Below are 20971 nucleotides of genomic sequence, written 5' to 3' on the forward strand. Positions count from 1 at the left end.
CAAATCCTGCAGCTCTAGACCATCTGTGGTTTTAAAATAAACTGAAATATAAATCAGCAAAAAAAACAAGTAAATCAGGTCAAGATAAAGCTATAAAAACTGTAAGACAAATCAGAGGCCATTTAACCAATAGCTGGATTGTTGAGGCAAAGAATACGCAATGAATTATCCTGAATTCTGGAGGACTGGAATATAAACAATGCTTCCCACACAGCGTGTGTCTACACTACAGCACTATTTCGAATTAACTTAATTCGAAATAGTTAATTCGAATTAAGCTAATTTGAATTAACGCATCTACACACAAAACTGTTTTGAAATAGCCTTTTGCTATTTCATAATAGCGTGACCACACTGAGTGGACCCTGAACCGAAATTAAGGCCGGCCGGAACCAGTGCCAGGAGAGCATCAGGTTAGGACTTAGAGTGTGGGGCTGCTGCCTGAGGCTAAGTGAGCTCTCTGCTTAAAGGGACCCTATCCCCACCCCGGACAGACAGTTCTCAGGGTTCCCAACTGGCTTGTCTGCCTCGATGAGGGACAGCAAAGCACTCCTGTTTTGGAGTGCCCTGAGTGCAGGCACTCAGTACATCACAGCACTTGGCCACATGGAGCCAGAGCTGCCCCTGGGCACGCCGGTGCATCTCGTGGGGTCGTTGTCATCAGCCCAGCTGCACTTGCTGCAGGCTGCCATCTGGGGGATCCATTAGGGGGCTGGAAGGATCCAGAAGGCCCTGTAGGAGAGCGTCCACCCCAAGGAGCCATCAGAGCCACCCCAGTCCTCACCAGGGGGGTCATGCCCCAGTCCTCCCTCATGTCCTTCCACTTACCCCTCCCTAGCCCCCCTTCCTGATGTCAAATAAAAGACACGTGTGTTCAAAAATAGAAACTGGGTTTATTGAACAAAACTGGGGGGTGGGGATGAACCTCTAGGGAGACTGGGAAAAGGAGGTGGGAGAGGGGAGGGGGAAACCTGGGAGGAGGGAGCTGTAATGGGGAAGCAAGGGGAAGAAGGGGGAGGGGAAGCTCAGGGTTGGGGATCTCGCCGGACCAACTTGATTTTCATGCAAACCTGCTCCTGGGTTCGCATGTAGCCTTTGGTGGCCAGGCTGGCAGCTATGCCATAGATGGCCACATTCCTCTGTCTAGTGAGGAGATCATGGATGTTGGGGGCATCGCCCCCCAAACCTGAATAAGGTCCATGATCTCTACCCTGAACCAGGAAGGCGCCCGCCTTCTCCAGCCCCCTTCAGGCTCCTGGGAACTGGCAGACTGCTCCTGGGGAGCGGTGGAGGGCTGGCTGCCAGTGGCTTGCTGGCTCATGTTTTGGAGCCACTGGATCAGGGGCCCCGGTGGCCACTGCTGGCTCTGGGCTGGCAGGCTTGGAGCTGGCACAGGCACTGTGGCCAGAGTCTACCCCTGTAATGGCTCCGGGGCTGGGGGAAGAGGAGAGTAAGTTTTCCTGGTTGTGCCCAGAGTGGCCATCAGGGCTCCCTGGGAAGGGCTGGAGGCCCCCTATTTCAAATTGTGTCTACACAGCACTTAATTCAAAATAGTTATTTCAAATTTGGCATTACTCCTCAAAGAATGAGGTTTACCAAATTTGAATTAAGCGTTCTGCTATTCTGAATTAATTTCGAAATAGCGGTTTGCATGTATAGACCCTATTAAAAGTTAATTCAAAATAATGGCTGTTATTTCAGATTAACTTTGCTGTGTAGACATACCCACAGAGAAAGAGTCACAAGATATTCAAAAGCGACGAAGAGTCCTGTGGCACCTTATAGACTAACTGAAGTGTAGGAGCATAAGCTTTCGTGGGCAAAGACCCACTTCGTCAGATGCATGTAGTGGAAATTTCCAGAGGCAGGAATAAATATGCAGGCCAGGATCAGGCTGGAGATGACCAGGTGGATCCAATCAAGGAGGATGAGGCCCACTTCTAGCAGCTGATCTGGAGGTGTGAATTCCAAGAGAATAGAAGCTGCTTTTGTAGTTAGCAAGCCATTCACAGTCTTTGTTTAATCCAGAGTTGATTGTGTCAAACTTAAAGATGAACTGTAGCTCAGCAGTTTCTCTTTGAAGTCTGGTCCTGAAGTTTTTTTGCTGCAGGATGGCTACTTTTAGATCTGCAATTGTGTGTCCAGGAAGATTGAAGTGTTCCCCTACAGGTTTTTGTATGTTGCCATTCCTAATATCAGATTTGTGTCCATTGATTCTTTTACGTAGGGACTGTCCTGTTTGGCCGATGTATATAGCAGTGGGGCATTGTTGGCACATGATGGCATATATTACGTTGGTGGATGTGCAGGAGAATGTACCAGTGACAGTATGGCTGATCTGGTTAGGTCCTGTGATGGTGTTGCTGGTGTATATATGTGGGCAGAGTTGGCACCGAGGTTTGTTGCAAGGATTGGTTCCTGAGTTCGAGTTATTATGGTGCGGTGTGTAGTTGCTGGTGAGAATATGCTTCAGGTTGGCGGGTTGTCTGTGGGCAAGGACCGGCCTACCTCCCAAGGCCTGTGAGAGCGAGGGATCATTGTCCAGGATGGGTTGAAGATCACTAATGATGCGTTGGAGAGGTTTTAGCTGGGGACTATAGGTGATGGCCAGTGGTGTTCTGTTGGTTTCTTTCTTGGGCTTGTCCCGTAGCAGGAGGCTTCTGGGTACACGTCTGGCTCTGTCAATCTGTCTCCTCACTTCCTCGTGTGGGTATCGCAGTTTACAGAATGCTTGTTGAAGGTCTTGTAGGTGTAGGTCTCTGTTTGAGGGGTTGGAGCATATGCGGTTGTACCTCAGTGCTTGGCTGTAAACAATGGATCGTGTGGTGTGTCCGGGATGGAAACTGGAGGCATGCAGGTAAGTATAGCGGTCGGTAGGTTTTCTGTATAGGGTGGTATTGATATGACCGTCACTTATTTGTATCGTGGTGTCCAGGAAATGGACCTCCCGTGTAGATTGGTCCATGCTGAGGTTGATGGTGGGGTGGAAGCTGTTGAAATCATGGTGAAATTCTTCCAGAGTCTCCTTCCCATGGGTCCAGATGATGAAGATGTCATCGATGTAGCGTAGGTAGAGAAGGGGTGTAAGTGGACGAGAGCTGAGGAAGCGTTGTTCCAGGTCAGCCATAAAAATGTTGGCGTATTGTGGGGCCATGCGGGTGCCCATAGCAGTGCCACTGGTCTGGAGGTATATGTTGTCACCAAATCTGAAATAGTTGTGTGTGAGGATAAATTCACAGAGTTCAGCCACCAGTTGTGCTGTGGCATCATCAGGAATACTGTTCCTGACAGCTTGTACTCCATCTGCATGTGGGATGTTTGTGTAGAGAGCCTCTACATCCATGGTGGCTAGGATGGTGTTTTCAAATAGCATCTAGAACCTATAAAATACCTATTCAAATAGCATCTAGAACCTATAAACCAAGGGTTAATACAGATGCAATAGGTTGCACCATATTTTAAGTTTTACAGTCTTGTCTACTATCCTTCATATCTATGATACAGCAAAGACATAGCGAGGGGAGATGGGGGGCACTTGCCCCCAGGTGCCATACTAGGGGGGCACCGGGCTGGGGTGGGAGCACATAACCCCACACGTCGCAGTGAGTCTAGCACTGGCAGACCACGTGCTCCTTGCAGTCAAACTGCTGAGGCAAGGCTGGGTGGTGGGAGCGGGCACTTCAAAGGTAGGGTTACCATATGTCCAATGCTTGGCTCTGGGGGAGGGGTGGGTGCATTGGGGGTACTTTTTTTTTTTAAAAGGGGTACTTAAAAAAAAAAAGGTTGAGGAAACACTTCTCTAAACCAATCCTTTTGGCCTCCCTGTTTCCTTTCTCCTTTGGTGAGTTGGGCAGGCAGTAGTTTTGGTAAAAATATATCAGACATTTGCACACAGTGCCCGCTCTATCTCAGCTGGTGCTGGATAATTAGGGTCTCAATTCTAAAGGAGTTGGCATTACTCAGGTGAACAAACCCCCCATATTTTGTTGCAGATTTTCCAAAGAAAATGCTGGTGTTTTCTATAGGTCACCCACATCTCCCAGTCATAGCAGAGACTTGGGATTAACATAGCTTTCACAACTAAAAGACTTGTGTGTGTTCTGATGGTGTGATTGCGAGCACCTGATGAGGCAGCCTGCTAAAGGCAAGGCTGGCCTTGAATCTTGACACCTACGGCTTCAGTTGAATGGCTTGTGTGAAATTTGGAAGAGCAGCTCAGAGAGACCTCCTCTTCTTTATTTAAGGATAAAATCTCACGGGAGCCTTAAGGAAAAAGTCCTTGTGGCAGACAGAAAGTCACACTTACAGTGTAACGTCAGCCTTAAGCTATTTATTGTTTCAAGTGCCTTCAAGAAAGTAAGCGCAATTCTCGTATTGTATGTTAGCTTTATTTAAAAGTTTTTCTGAGTGTTATTTTAACAGGTAAGTTAATCTCTTACACTCAAAACTATGATGTAGTTTAGCGCTGTGCAATAGTATAAAAAACAACTAGGTGAGTAACTAGGCAGTTAGGAAGCATTACAGATTGCTTACAATAAATTTGATATACTCAAAATCGTTTTAGCTTTTATTCATTAAAGCAACAAGTTACCTGTTTGCTATAACAGTGGTTTTAAATGCTTGGATTGAAATATAGTGATGATATTAATATTTAGGTTTTATAACATTTATTTCTCGTGTTTTATAAAACTTACATATTTTAAGCATTTGATATTTATGTAAAAGACATGAACCTAATGAGAACGGGATACGAACAAATTAAAGAGAAATAATTATTTAACAGAATGTAAACCACAAAAACTATAATTTATATTTGTCTGTAGTTCCGATCTACTAACTCATCCCAGTATCAGTGGATAGTAGTAGTAATTGTTCTTTTTTTAAAATTTACTTTCTTATTTTTTGCGGACTTAAAAATAAATAACAGATACATAGTAACAAATGTCTCATGTTCTGCTATTACATGGAGCCTCTGGGCCTCTCCTGTCCCATTCAGAGCAATAGGAATTAATGAGAGCTATTGTTGCTCTTCCCAGGGACAGGATTCTTTCCCCCCCCCTCTCAGATTAGCTGCACATGCTGTAGGGCAGAAAAGATTTTAGTTTCTAAAATGTCTATTACTTTGATAGATACATATGAAAATATCAAGTTTGTTTCTTAACTCTTGCTCAGCTCCCTCCACAAGCTCCCGCTTATTTTCAGGTACTAGTTTAATGAATTTGTCCTAATCTTCAAAGCAATTACTAGGTCAAACTCAAGCTACATTGAAGGCTGACGTCAGACTGATATTATTCTCTTGGACCATGCAGCTCACAAAGCCCAGGATGAAGCGCATGAGTGCTGAAGAGAAAACAGAGAAGGAGATCTAACTATGGACCAAACTTACAAGGGAAATAAACATCTACATGTTTTGTTAGTCTATCAAGTGCTACCAGACCATTTGTTGTTTTTTTCTGTACAGACTAACTTGGCTGCCTCCTGAAGCAAGGGAAATCCAGTCTGCCGGTCTTCCCCTTTGTGAATGCCTTTCCATCACAGAAAGAATGACACTCACAATAGTGACATCAGCTAACTCCCAACCCTAAACAAAAAATGAAACAAAAACCTGGGGCAAACAAATCAACCAAACCAAAAGAAAGACCGTTTTACTGCAAAATGAGAAGACAGATTCCAGGAAGTCCACTTCCAACTTTGCTATTGATTTTATGCTATTGATTTTATATGGAAGGCATGAATATATCACAGAGATTGGTGCCATAAAAAAAGTGTTGATATAGATAATTTCCCTCCATTGTTTAATAATATGTTGTGTTAGGAGCCTTTAGAAAAGGGATAGGTAATGACAAAATACCATTATGCCACTGTATCAATCCATAGTATACCCACACTTTGAGTACTGCATGCAGTTCTAGTCAACCCATCTCAGAAAGTATATTAAAATTGGAAAAGATACAGAAAAGGCCAAGAAAAGCGATTAACGGTATGAAACAGTTTCCATAGTAGGAGAGATTAAAAAAGACTGGGACTGTTCATCTTAAAAAAAAAAAAGAAGAGGGTAAAAGTGGGATAGGATAGAGGTCTAGGAAATCATGACTGGTGTGGCAAAAGTAAATAGGGAACAGATTTAAAACAAAACAAACATGTTTCTTCACATGCTGCAGAGTCAACCGGTGAAACTTGTTACCAGGGAATGTTGTGAAGACCAGAAGTATAACTGAATTAAAAGAAGAATTAGATACATTTGCTGAAGCTTGATCCATCCATGGCTATTAGTCAACATGATCAGGCACTGCCAGTACCAGAGGACAAGAAACTGGGCTAGATAACCATTGGTCTGACCCAGTACAGCAGTTCTCAGGTTCTTGGATTCTGTGTGCAAAACTAAGGATTTTAAGGAAGATATACAGAATAAATATAGAAAATCATTAAGAAAGATATTGAATAGAACTGTACACAGAACTGATCACTGCAGAACCGCATTCATTATGCCCTTCCAGCATGACTGTGAACCACTTTGACTGGGAATGGTTTTCCAGCTAGTTGTGCATTCACTTTATTGCAACTCCATCTAGATTGTATTTCCCTAGTTAGTTTATGAGGTCTTGTAAGACAATATCAAAAGCTTGACCAAAATCAAGATACACCACATCTACCATTCCCTCCTATCCCCAAGCTTGTTAGAGTCAAAGAATGCCATTAGGTTGGTTTGATTTGATCTTGACAAATCAATTGTTATGTATCACCTTATCTTCTAAGAGTTTGCAAACCCTTGAAGGCTCCAGAATTCATTGGGTTTTAAACTCACCCTATAAGCATAAGCCACAAAAACAAAAGGCTTAGTACCACAGTACAATCACCTGATATCTCCTGTCAGTGCAACCTTGGCCCCAAACTGCCCACTCATGACATAGTGACACAGAACATCACCAAGGTTTACAGATATACCTGTGCATTTCATCTGCTGTAGTTTGCTAAAGCAGTGGTAAAAAGAATCTGAATTCATCTGTCAGTAGCACAAACCTTACATGACTACACCACTACAGTTCAACATGCCGCCTTCACCACAATCAATGCAGCAGAATCATGGTCAACAGGGGTATAGCACCTAATAAACTGGCTTATCAACTCAGATGCAAGACATCAGAATTAAGACTGACAAATGTCAGCATGCTTCAGTGATAAGGACCAAATTGAAATAGGTATGGAAATAACTGGAAAAAAATTACTAGATCACATTACCCAACATAAAACCCCTGAGAGAGTATGACCTCATTACACATGCTAAAATTCAAGAAGTCCTGAAAAAAAAAAGTGAGCTACAACCTGTAAAATGGATCCATTCCATTCATAAGCTGGGAAAGTCAGCTAAGAACAAATATGTCCATTGCTAATGGAGGCAGTTAATTCTACCATTACAGCTTTATATCTGGGTTACTGAGTAACAAGTATCTATAAATGCCTCCTTTCACATCCAGCTTGCTTAAAAACGTCACCGATTTCTTCCAGTCAACAATAAGGCCACAGTGATCCATGAACCTGTTGCACTTAATGTGGGGCCTTCCACACTGGCAGTGGAGGAGAAAGAAAGAATGGTAGATTTGTCCCAGAAACAGGCCCACTGAATGAGACCCAATTCTCAACAAATGTGTTGTAAAACTGTAGCACAAATTTGGCTGCTTCATTAACATAATTACTATCTTTTATAGCAGCAATTCTTACCTCTAACTGCACTAGATTAAAAAAGGATTTTCAGACCAAAGATCCAATGCAACCATAGCATTCTTTGAATTTTTATTACTGATGTCAGAAATGCTAAAATATAAAACAAAAGTTATTCAAAATGTTTACATGTTTTTGCTTTTGTTTTGTTGTTTTAAAGTCCCACATCATTCTGTACCCTTCTGATGTTTTTGGCTTGAGACACAGGGTTCAATTAGTAGACACATCTTTGGAAGTCACTGTCCATATTTAGGCCTTGTCAAGCTAGTGACAACTGGGATCCAATCCCCTTTAAAGCAAACTAACAAAAAACTAGAATCAAATATTGTCAATTAAATTATAAAATCTGATAATGAACTGTTAATGTGTTTTTAATATTGGCAGCTGTAAACGAAGAAAAACATTACTAGAGCTGTCTGTTTACTTTTACTTTATTCTTCTACACAAATACCCAAACCACTCACATTAACAATCTTGTCACAAACTAAAGGAAAAACTAACACAAATGCACCACCTACTGTTACAAGTCTTCCCATAAGTCACAGCTATGAAAGAAAAAAAATCACCACATATTGAACATCTCATTAAAAAGACTTGTTATGGTTAAGTTTTCTTGCAGGGCTCTAGCTACATAAGAATATTTAGGGTACAGGCTGCTCACATGAGTATTGATTTGTGGGTCTTGTCCAGTGTTCCCTGTAAGCTATGTGCTTGTGCAGTCACCCAGGAGACATTCAAATACAACCCAACTGATTAGTAGAGTGCCCACAGCTAAGTTTTTTGTTTCTGCTTACTGAAGGTGCACGTTCACACATGCCACCATGCACATTAAAGATTTAAAAGATTAGAGGGAACATTAGTTTGGTCCCTGGATTTATATCAAGCTACAGTTTCACAGGGCATAATCTTTAAGATTACAAAGTAAATTCCACATCCTAGACACCTGATCCTGCAAATATTCAAGCATTTGCATAACTTTAGCATAGGAAGTTAGGAATGTATGTTTATAGGAGCAGGTTCCTTTCAAGTGACCTGAGACAAATGATAAGCTATCAGAAGCTGAACCTTGAAATATCATTCAACATGGTGTTACTTTCAAAATCTGTACAAAGCTCTTTTGTCACACAGGAAGGATAGTTAGTTCAGTGATTACAGTACTAGCCTGGAACTCAGAGGAGTGGGGTTCAATTCCCTCATCTGTGTTTAAAGAACCTATGTGACCTTGGGCTAGCCCTTTTGTTTTTCAGTTCTTTGTGACTCAGTCTCCTTTATATAAAATGGAGATAGTCAAACTTCCGTACCACACAGGAGGTGGGAAGGACTCTGATATTACCATAATAGGAAGCCACCAGTACTTAAAGTAATGATTCGGTGCAGAACAGACATATATTGGGAGATGGGAATTTCAAAAATAATGAGTTAAACTACTTCTAAGGTACTACATCTCCTCCAAGCTACCTGCCCCTTTTCGTTGACTTACAATACATTTTCCTACTTAAAAAAAATTCCCTCCCTTTTTGTTGTGTGAAAGACCTGCACAGACAACAAGTGATTTACTCCATGTTACTCTACAAGCCAGCGGCAGACCTAGAAATTGAACTTGAATAAGAATCCCAGTCCAATATCTTTACCACAAGACAATCCTTATTCTGTATTCAGAAAGGAAACTATTCAGGATAACCATTGGAGCTAGACTAAAGAAATCTAAATTGTTACCAGGGATAAGTTAATTTTAAAAATGATCACCATCATCAAAATCTCTCCTAGCATCACTGAAAATGTTCAGTCAGTTGTGTCCAAAAGTCTATAGCCTCAACCTAGGAAGTGGGGGACCATCTGTAAGTTCCCTAGAACTCTGTAAGTTCCCCAGAGCTCAGAAACTCCCAGGATTGGCTCTTGTGTGAAAAAAGTATCTTCTTATTAAAATAACTGGCTTTGCATGACTTGCCTACTAGTGGTAGTATATTAAAATATAATGTATTGAGCTCCCAAACAGTATAAATCAAGATCACCTACAAGAATGACAGATAAAACTGTTTCTAATGCCTATCTTGGCTTGTCTCTTGGGCAGAGGAGGAGGGGGAAAGGAAAAGGGAAAGAGAGAATGCAATTGACAACAAAATGCCACACTGTAAACTCTTACAAAGCAAATATACATAGATGTGCAATGTTTTGTAATAATATATTCTCAGTTACTACCATGTATCTAAGCTGTACATGATCTTAATTAAGTTTGTTAGCTATTAGATGGCAAATACACTATCACATGGCTAACAATGGACAGCACAAAGAACATTTATAAACGACACTGAAATCTGCAGGAGACCAATGTAAAATGGATTGTCTTGAGTATAAATATCCAGAATTGTTTATTCAAAACAATTTAAATTAATTTCTATTGTAATTATTGGTTAGTTCGTTACCTTTGAAAATAAGTGCAAAATCAATGCATCATTCTTTCATCTATTTGAGTGCCCAAAGGAAAGTTTACTAAATAATACATATGCATTTTGTGGCAATTTCAACTGCTTAATTTTTATAGCAATAATTGATACTGCACAAAGTATCAGAAACCTACAGAATATGCTCAGCCACACTTATTAATTTCACTGGAGGAGACAGCAAAAACCTGAAATGACAATCAAGGGATACCCTTGTGATAGTAATTTGTGACCACAATAATTACTGTTTGGATGTGTGGGTCACTGACTGCAACCACCAGTAAACCAACATTACAGAAAAAACTGCAACAGTGCTTACTTACCCAGCAGAGAGCCTATAAAGATGACAATTTGCACAGTGGTAGTGAAGTATCTGTAGGTTTGCGCCTCACTGTATTCCCCATTTTCCAAAGGTCCAATCCCACTGTAGCTTTTGTTGTTCCACACAATTTGTGTATTAGATGCATTCCTAATTTCTAAAGTTCTGGTGACATCCTGATAGAGGGCATGGTCACTTTCATTCCTTGAAATCCAGCTTCTATTGTATCCCATGATGAGTGTTCTTTCTTCCTTTTCCCTACCTAATAATCACACATCATTGAACTAGTGCTTTTCACTGAACAAAGTTTACTGACAACCAAAACAAAACCCTGCTTTTGTGAATGAAGTCAAGTTCATTGTACCTAGCAATATTTTCACTGAATTTGTGTCCTAGAAAGCAGGTTTGACTTGTCATCTCTCTACCTTGTGAATCATTATATTCAGGAAAGGCTGACAGTAGGGGGTGGAGAACGGACTCTGCCTTGCTATTACTTTTCCCCTATGTTTTGTTTCTCCATACCATACATAGTGTTTCCTCAGCATGTTTTACTGCAACAAACATGAATGAGAAAAAATACAGTTCACACCACGTCACCCTCCCAGCACATCACAATAAAATAATTTATTGTATATTAGAACAGGTCTGGAAAATTTACAGAACAATCGACTGTTTCCCCCCCATCCCAATTCTCAGTTTTTGCTTATCTTAAAAAAAATAAGAGCGAGAGGAAAAGCATATCTTTTTCAGTGCCAACCTCTTACAATTGTCTTAGCACACTATTTCCATTTTTCTTACTGTGAAAAATGAATGTTTTGCATACACATTCTTGCTTACTTGATAGTAAGAAGACACTTAAATTCCAGAGGAAAGTAAATGTTCAATGGCTTCCACAGAGCTCTGGCTTTTCCCATGAAATATATATAAATAGATATATTAAATCCCAAAACAGATAATACTCCAGTCTTCAATGAACCGAACCAAACAAAACCAAATAATCCTATGTGACCTTCTGTGAGTGTATCCCCAGAACAAGAACAAATCTCTCTAAAAATTGTAATACATGACGGAGCATCCATGTAATAGAATCAGCATGCATTTCATCTATCTGCCGTCTTGACGCTTCACAGATTGCAGAAAATCTTCAAGTCTTCAGAGCTTTCAGCAAGTCTGCTCGCAGCACTGACTACTGGATAGCTTGCTGCTGTGCTCATACAGATCCTAAAGAGACTAGATCACATGACCCTCAGCTGAAGGCTCTAATTTTTGATGGCAGCCATCTTGCTTGTGAAGCTGTCAGCTCAACGAGCCTGAAAAAGACACAGGAAAAGCAGAAGTTTATTTTCTGGAGGGGGAAACTTTCTCCCAAAACCTACCTTAATTTAAAATATTATGATGGTGGAGGAATGTATTTTATTGCCACCATCTGCTGGAAATTTTTATTTTGTTCAGAATTAGGAGTTTCTGAATATATTTTTGTGCAAACCACTCCTGCAATATCTAGGATCAAATTTCCAAAAAATCTCTAAATTTGCATGAACACCTCAACTGTTTACACATGTAAATTCCTTAGTGTCTATTGCACAAATGAGAGCACATGTAAATTCTAGGCAGTTGGTGAAAGTAATTTTGCAGACTGGCTCTTAGACTAGGTGAAATTTTGGCTTCATAGCTCATTAAAATAAATCTGAGTAATATGTTTTTGAAAATATGTGCTTTAAAGGTTCCCAGGAAATTGTCAAGTGTAAGTTTATTCAAATACATAGTTACATTTTAAAACATGTTACATTAATCTAGACAAGTAAAGGGTTTCTTAGCTACTGGCAATTATTTCAGTGGAAAGGAAGCTAGGGGTCACAGTGGACCATAAGCTAAATATGAGTCAACAGTGTAACACTGTTGCAAAAAAAAAAAAAAAAAAAAAAAAAAAAAAAAGAGCAAACATCATCCCGGGATATATTAGCAAGAGTGCTGTAAGAAAGACAAAAGTACATTTTCCCCCATAATCTGTACTGATATGGTGCCACAAATCAGGAAATTTATAAATAAATGGGGAACAATTCAGAGAAAAACAACAAAATTAGTAAAGGTCTAGGAAACATAACCTGTGAGAGAAGATTGAAAAAAAAATTGATTTGTTTAATCTGGGGAAGACTGAGAGGGGACATGATAACAGTTTTCAAGTGCCTAAAAAGTTGTTACAAGGAAGAGAGAGAAAAATTATTCTCCTTAACTTCTGATGATAAGACAAGAAGCAATGGGCTTAAATTGCAGCAAGGGAGGTTTAGGTTGGACATTAGAAAAAAAAAAAAACCCTTCCTGTCAGTGTGGTTAACCATTGGAATAAATTGCTTAGTAAGGTTGCAGAATCTCCACCTTTGGAGATTTTTAAGAGCAGGTTAGACAAACACCTGGTGGTCAAGATGGTGCTTAGTCCTGCCACAAGTGCAGGGAAATGAATTTGATGACTATCCAAGGTTCCTTCAAGTGCTATAATTCTTGGTGTATAGAAAAGACAGTTTTCACAGTAATTGATCAGCAAATCAGGAACTCCATCTCTAAAAGATGGAGGATGACCATGAACTCCAACTCCTTCAAAGATAAACACAACTCTTTATTCTAGCCTTCACATAACATCAGATTTTTAAAAATATGACACAGTTACAAAGTCTGCTCATTCTTTAGTCTTAACTCCAATTGTATCTCTTTGAGTATGCATTATAATAGTCTTTAATTACATAATCACAGAATATTTCTACAATCACATACAAATAATTTGTTAGAAGAATATTAAGAAAACAAATTTAAGCATTCAAAAGTTAGTCAACACCAGAATTAGTCACCTAACAACCTTATTTAAGCCCACTGGTATGTATGTATTATGATACAGTCTCTAATGACATCATCCACATACTTCCTCCCCTCCACCCCTAAAACTTCTGCCTCATTCAGTGCATGGGACACACATTGCTCACTATTCAGTTTTGTGTTTTCCTCATTTTTCTAAGTATGGCTCCAGGTCTTATTTACAGAACACTACTCAAAGCATCTTGGGTAGTGAAAGCTAGTATATTCTTGGGCTGCAGGGCTGGGGCTGGAAGGGTTTGTCTGGTGCCCTCTCTGGCTACGTCTACACTGGCCCCTTTTCCGGAAGGGGCATGTTAATTTCAGCTATCGTAGTAGGGAAATCCGCGGGGGATTTAAATATCCCCCGTGGCATTTAAATAAAAATGTCCGCCGCTTTTTCCCGGCTTTTAGAAAAGCCGGAAAAGAGCGTCTACACTGGCCCCAATCTTCTGGAAAAAGCGCCCTTTTCCGGAGGCTCTTATTCCTACTTCTTATTCCTACTTATTTAAAGGCTGTGTCTAGACTGCAAGGTTTTTTCGAAAAAAGTAGCCTTTTTTCAAAAAAATTTCACCTGCATCTAGACTACAGCCATGTTCTTTTGAAATTAAATTGAAAGAACGCGGCTTTTCTTTCGACGGCGGTACTCCTCATTTCATGAGGAAGAACACCTTTTTCAACGGCGATCCATTGAAAATAAGTGTGTGGGGATGCGGGGAGCCCCTTTTTTTTTAAAATAATGGCCTCCGGGAAGAAGCCCTGGTGGATAATCTGGGGCATGCCTTGCACGTCTCTGGTTCCTGTCTGCAGCCATTTTTTTAAAGGGACAGTCACCCTCACAGCCAGTTGTGGCAGCAAAGCAGCCAGAGCACACAGCTGTTCAAGTGCAGCCATGTCCCAGCCCCAAGACCCTCCTGACCCTTCCAGACAGCCTTCTGGGGACCCAACCAGGGGTTCCAAACGCCGGGCACCGGCATGGTCTGGGTCAGAGCTCAAGACACTTCTCGAGCTCTGGTCAGAGGAGGAGGCCTTACAAGCCCTGAACACCAGGCAGTGAAATGCGGCCATTTTTGGCTGCATAGCAGAGGCCCTGGCCCAGAGAAGGCACCACCCCCACACTCAGGACCAGGTGCGCTCTAAAGTTAAGGAGCTGCACCAAGGCTATGTCAAGGCCAGGGAGCAAAGCTCCCGTTCTGGGGCAGCCCCCCGCACCTGCCCCTATTATTTAGAGCTGGCCCAGATCCTTGGTGGTGGGGAAGCATGCACACCATTGCGTCTCGTCCAGTCTGGCTTGGGGAACCCTGTGGTGGACACACCAGAGCAGGACCTAGAGCAGTCCAGGGGAGACGGGGAGATGGTGCCGGAGGAGGAGGACAGCGAGGAGACGGTGACCCTCATTCTGGAGCCAGTCACCCAGACCCCAGAGCCTCCCAGGTGTCATCTGATGCCAGAGATGAAGCAGCAGGTGAGTGCAGTGAGGTCGTGTAACACACGGGGGGGGGGGGGGGAGAAGGTGTGTGCACAGTGGGTGATGCACAAGGGAAACCTGTTATGCTCACCATGGACATCATGCAGCTGGCTGTGCATGTGCCAACATGTTCAGCGGTACAGTGACACACATGGGGGTGCACCATGTGGTGGCATAAACCATGTCCAGAACACACCCAGGTGGGTTGTCAGTGTGAAGTCCCATTGACACTTCGGGACCCCTGTGATGCTTAGGCTGATGCCCAGGTCACACATGGTGTTACCTTCAGAATGTCTGAGTCTCCTGTCTGAAGGAGAGGGAATGCCCTTTTGGACAGCTGTTGCACACATGACTGATTGTGATAGAAATGTAGCCGTGTTAGTCTGATCTGTGGAAGTGGGTCTGGATCACAAAAGCTCATCACCTAATAAACCATCTTGTTAGTCTTTTAAGTGCTACATAGTCCTGTTTTTTTATGACTGATTGTGTATTCCTCTTTGCCTCCACAGCTGGACCAGCCGTGCAAGAGGGCCGCAACACCCCAGCCCCACCTCCATCCCGGGGACATGGGAGCCGCAGACACAGGCGTCCTGAGGCAGCATGTGGCAGCCGTGCAGGAGCTCAACACCATCCTGCGAGAGAGGATGGAGGCAGAGGCTCGGTGGCATGATCGGCTGATGGAGGAGCTTATCCAGCAGCACACATCCCTGTGTGCCACTCTCAGGGAGGTCTGTGGCTTGCCTGCTCCTGTGCCTGGTCCTGCTCCTCCAGCACCCCATGACCCCACTCCACCAAACCCCCCTTCCACAGCACCCTCCCTTTCCCCCCTTGCCGCCCCAGTCCCTCACCCCCTCTTTCCCCCTGGCCCTCCTCTCCCCCAGCCCCTGTCTCCCTCTGGCCCCCCTCTCCCCCAGGCCTCCCAGTCCCAAGTGCACCTACCCTCTGTCGTCCAGCCAACAGACAGTCACCCCACCCAATCCCGTGGCCATGGTGGACCCTGAACACGAGGCACAAGCAGGAGACTGTGAGCAGGCAAGCACCGTGCAACCTGATTCCCTTCCCCCTTCCAGGTTTCAAGCACCCCCATCACCCCAGTTAAATATCAAGCATTGTGTTAAAGAAAATGTTTATTGTACATAGTTTGTCATGAAAGTATATTTTCTCCATCAAAAATCAACTAAAGCTTTTTTATGTTTGCAACAGTTATACATTCTTTCAGTTACTGATATTTATAACAATAAAACAGAAGTTATTCTTTTGAGACAGACCCTGGTGTTTATTATTTCTACAAACAGGGTCAGGATATGGGTTGAGGAGGGAAGCTTGTATTGGGCCAGGGCCAAGTCCCCAGACAGGAGCCCCTCAGGAGAGTCAGTGGCCTCCAATAGAGAATTGCTCCCGTAGGGCCTCCCGGATGTGAACAGCAGACTGGTCAGCCTGGCAGATGGCAGCTGTCCATGGCTGGGTAAAGTGCCTCTCCTGACCATCAACACCTGTACCCCACCCTGGTAGGAAGGCCTCCCCTTTCCTCTCCACCAGGTTATGGAGAACGCAACACGTAGCCACCACCTCAGGGATGTTGTGGTCCCCATGTCTAGCCGTGTGAGCAAGCACTGGAATCTCCCTTTTAAATGTCCGAACGCACATTCCACCTGGTTGCGAGCCCAGTTAAGATGAGCATTAAACTGCTCCTTGCTCGCATCCGGGTGGCCAGTGTAGGGCTTCATCAGCCACGGCATCAGGGGGTAGGCGGCATCAGCCACTATGCACACCGGCATGTACACATCCCCAACCGCAAAGTCGTGATGCGGGAAAAATGTTCCTGCCTGAAGCCTCCGGTAGGGGTACGAGTTCCTGAAGATGAGGGCATCATGTGCCCACCCTGACCACCCAACACAAATGTCAGTAAACTGGCCACGATGGTTGACCAGGGCCTGGAGGACCATTGAAAAGTAGCCCTTCCTGTTAATGAATTGGGCTGCACGATGGGGCGGTGCACGGATTGGAATGTGTGTCCCATCGAGTGCTCCTCCACAATTCGGGAACCCAAGGGCAGCAAAGCCTGCCACGATGCTGTCCAGATCTGCTAGATGGATGAGCCTGTTCAGCAGCTCAGAATTGATGGCCCTCACCACCTGCAGAAAGAGACAGACAACAAAGTTTTAGAAGGGGTGCCTTATCTCTTAGGAGGAGAACCCACCACCCACCTTCCCTCTCAAACACCCTGGGAATCCCCTCCTCAGAACTCCCTCCACACCCCAGCAGCTCAGGGTGAGTGGAGGTGCTCCCTCCCACTCCCACTCCACTTTGCCCTTTCCTGACAGTCTCCCTCCCCCCCAAACTGTGACTGTTCCCCGACAATGACTTACCTCCATCAGGATGGACCCAACAGTAGACCTGCCCACTCTAAATTGGTGTCCCATGGAGCGGTAGCTGTCGGGGGTGCCCAGCTTCCAGAGGGCAATAGCGACCCTCTTTTCCAGGGGGATAGTAGGTCACAGGTGGGTGTCCTGCTGTTGCAGAGCCGGGGCGAGCCAGGTACACAGCTCCTGGAAAGTGGCCTTCTGCATCCAGAAGTTGCAGTGCCACTCTTGGTCATCCCAGAGCTCCATAACGAGCCTGTCTCACCAGTCAGAGCTGGTGTCAAGCCTCCAAAAATGCCTCTCCACGAAGAAGTTTGGAGGCAAGGGCAGTGGGGCTGCAGGACGGACGAACCCTTCGTACCTCTGGTCTGGATCCAGATGGGGAAGTAGCCTCATGACTATGTCATGCAGATGCAGCAACACTTGCAGTATGATGGCATGGGGCCATCGCCTGCCCAGGGGCAGCTCTGGCTCCATGCCAAAAAAAAGGAGTCTAAAACAGAAAAACCTCCAAACAAAAAACCTTCTGGGGTGTCCCAGGAAGCTGGGCACTCCAAACAAGCACTGCAATACCTTGCTTACCTCCTAGAGGGACAGCAAAGGCAGCTGCAGGAGCAGAGCAATGGGTGTTCAGGGGCATCCCTTTAACCACGCGTCTCTGCAAAGGGTAGGCAGCAGCACCCGGAAGGAAATGCTGCCCCCATGCCCTGGCAGAAGCGGTTCCAGGTGCCTTTTTCTTTCAAAAGAGCGTCCAGCAGTCAGGACGCTCTTTTTCGAAAAAGCAGATCGATTTTCTGATCCGCGTATTGTAGTCTAGATGCTCTTTTTCGAAAGACATTTTTTTGAAAGTTTCTTTCAAAAAAGCGTCTTTCGAAAGAGGCTTGCAGTCTAGATGTAGCCCGAGAGGGATAAGGGATCTTTCGGAAAAGACTTTATTTTTCGAAAGATCAGCGTCTAGGCTTGCGCTTTTCTCCGACAAGGCTCCGTGCCGAAAAAAAGTGGCAGCCATTTTTATACTAATGAAGCACAGGAGATTTAAATCCCTGCTTCATTAGCAATTGCGATACGTCTAATTTACATCCCTTTTCCGAAAAAGGGATGTAGTCTAGACATAGCCTAGGTGATTCATGAGTGGCTTTGAGAGCATTCATGGAATCTGTGTTCCACATGTGGTTGTATTGATTAGTAACAGCACCTGGAGGGGGTTGCTATTGTTAACTAGCAAAGCATTGTGAGATATAGTCTAGGATGGAGAGTTTAGGAGGGCACAGCAATTCCAGAGTCCCAGGATGTACCCCAGGGATTCCCATCACAAAATGTATTCAAGTCAGCAGGACCTGATGAAATTTATCCTAAGTAATTAACTCAACTTTAAAGCAATATTAGAAACAGGTAAGGAGAAGGATTAGGAACTAGCTTCCCCAAGCCAATAGTTCATGCCCTGCCCATGGTTTGAGCTGTTTAATAAATTATTTGAAAGTATTATTAAATTCACCAGCAGCAATCTAGTCAGCTGTCAGAGCCACTCCTTGCATTGCCAACTGCCATATTCTGTGCTAATTTCTGAATCGGCAGAGACATCCTGTGCTTGCTTTAAAATGGTCCTAACCTTTGTCTGGACACACCTCTCAGTGGAGTAACTTTGCCTTTTGTAACCATCACACTGCTTATAGGAAAGCCTTTTGATTTCTCTTGTGCAAATCACAGATGCATTGCCTTATCAAAAACATCATCATCACACAACACATCTGCTTTGTACTTCTCTGCCATCTTTGGCTTCTTTTGCAAATTAATTTTTTTTATGACTTTTCCAAATATCAGTGATTGGTGATTTCTTGCTACCATATTCTATTGCTTTGTTGCTAAGATGAACACCATTGTTCAGTTTTTTAATATTTCTACCTTTGTGTCAATTAAAAGTGTGACATATTTGCACTTCCTAGTACTTCCCATTTTGCTTAGCTGCACAATATTTTATTATTAATTATTGTTGTTGTTATTAGTCTCTGCTGCTACCTGATTGCATACTTCTGGTTCCAAATGATGTATGGTGATATGGTTGACTGGTCAGTTTGCAGAGCTGATGTTTGTATTTCTAAGGTTCTGCTGTTAAATCACCTCCCTACTCATCCAAAAGGTGCTTAAGTTTCATTATTCCTGCTTTGGACATGTAAACTGACACACATAGATTGGTTTGCCAAGGAAACATAAAATACATTTGTTATTCATTTCGCAAAAGATAGATAAATGCTAAAATAAGATTTAAAAAACGAAGTTAGCCGCTGTCTTTTTATTTCTAGGTTAATACCTTGTTCACATCTGTAATTGCTTTAAAATCAGACCTCTCAATATCATGCCATTAAAAAAAGGCCATCTCATGTGTATGCTAATTAGTAGTAAATACTAACTTACAACAGAAGACCTTCTTTCCATTTTTTTGTCCAGTGGGTATTCAATTTCTTTGCAATATGGGAATTTGGATTTTTGTGGTCACAATGTGTAGCATGTATGTGTTTTTTTCAAATATTAATGGCATATCTTAGAAGAGTGATTTGAAATGCATGAATTGTACTGAGAAAGTATCAGAAATACTATCAGGATAATTTAATATTAAAGTAGGTCAGAGTTCATAGCTCATCGCTATAAAGAAATGACAGTTTCTTCACAGTTAACTTATTTTTGTTAAAATGATTGACTTTGACCATTCCATCTAACCTCTGTTTGAAAGGTCACAGGTGGACTTGTGGCAAAGATGAAATATTAGGAATGTTTAGGGAATATAGTCATGTGATGGTAATGAAATATCAGTTTGAACAATCAGGAGTTTGCTTTTGCTGAAGTTTCCAAAACTTGTTTTTAAATTTGATTAGAGTTAATTTGTTACAGGGAGAGAGGCCTGGAAAACTTTTTAACCCTTACAGCAGTTTTCTTTTAGAGAGTTTTGATTTCCTGCACAGTCCCCCCTTTAGACACAATTGGAGTTATTTGATTTTTCTCCCACAATCCCTAAATGGCCCCCTCAAGGAGTGAGCTCACAACACTGGGTTTAGCAGGCCCATGCTCAAACCACTTAACTATCCCTCCTCCTGTATTTATTAAGTTTATTAAGCTTCTCAAGGTTGGGACCAGGTCATCCTGTGTATTTATGCCACACCGAGCAAAATGGGGCTCTGATCCTAATTGTGCCCACCACAACCCAAACAGAAAATGTGTGAGAAGTCTCTGGGTTCATAGATAATGCAACCTATCAGTCTTCCTAACAGCCTGAAATATTTACAATCTTACACACACACTGGGGACTTTTTGAGAGCCAGTAGTTAAGTTCAGAGCATCATTTCCCCGGCTGGTGCACCAGTTTTGTCCCTTCCCCTTCATCAGTCAGACGGGAGTAGGAAGGGCCGAGGTGGAGAGCAGCTATGTAGATGTCAGGCAGATCCCGGGGCTGAGGCTCTGGGGAGGAGGCCCGGGAGGCCCTAGTTTCAGTGCCTGCAGCGGCTCCATCTGCGGCCGCGGGGGGCAGCACAAGCGGGGGGTGGGGCCTGCAACGGACACGGGCTGCCAGGGCGGAAGAACCGCCAGCGCTCTTGCCCCTGCCGCCTCCACGGTGGCAGGAGCCCGGAGCGGCGGCCCCGCCATGGGTGGCAGCGGCCGGAGCTGACATGGCCCGGGTGAGCGACGCGCCGGAGGCGGAGGAGGCCCCCGAGAGTTACCCGCTGCGCCAGGAGAACGAGCTGCAGGTTCTGGAGTCCATCTACGGGCAGGACTTTCGAGACCTGCGCCCAGAGCGGCCCTGGAAGGTACCGAGCCGCGCGGGGCG

General features: G+C 43.6%; 2 protein-coding genes across 3 annotated transcripts in view; one reads left to right on the forward strand and one right to left on the reverse strand.

Moving 5' to 3' along the window:
- GPR176 (G protein-coupled receptor 176) overlaps positions 1-11778 on the reverse strand; it is a 67684-nt gene extending 55906 nt beyond the window's left edge. Inside the window, exon 1 of the mRNA XM_075927076.1 lies at positions 10484-11778. Within this exon, the coding sequence (XP_075783191.1) occupies positions 10484-10712 (229 nt within the window). The 5' untranslated portion in view covers positions 10713-11778. The remainder of the gene's footprint in view (positions 1-10483) is intronic.
- An 8799-nt stretch (positions 11779-20577) lies between these two features.
- The window catches only part of EIF2AK4 (eukaryotic translation initiation factor 2 alpha kinase 4), a 90074-nt gene continuing 89680 nt past the window's right edge, over positions 20578-20971 (forward strand). The window contains exon 1 of one of the 2 annotated variants that reach the window (XM_075927079.1): positions 20578-20951. In XM_075927079.1, the coding sequence (XP_075783194.1) occupies positions 20814-20951 (138 nt within the window). In that variant the 5' untranslated portion in view covers positions 20578-20813. The remainder of the gene's footprint in view (positions 20952-20971) is intronic. The other variant, XM_075927078.1, reaches the window with a different exon arrangement.

Source organism: Pelodiscus sinensis, chromosome 4 (genome assembly GCF_049634645.1).
Source record: "Pelodiscus sinensis isolate JC-2024 chromosome 4, ASM4963464v1, whole genome shotgun sequence".
NCBI lineage: Eukaryota > Metazoa > Chordata > Testudines > Trionychidae > Pelodiscus > Pelodiscus sinensis.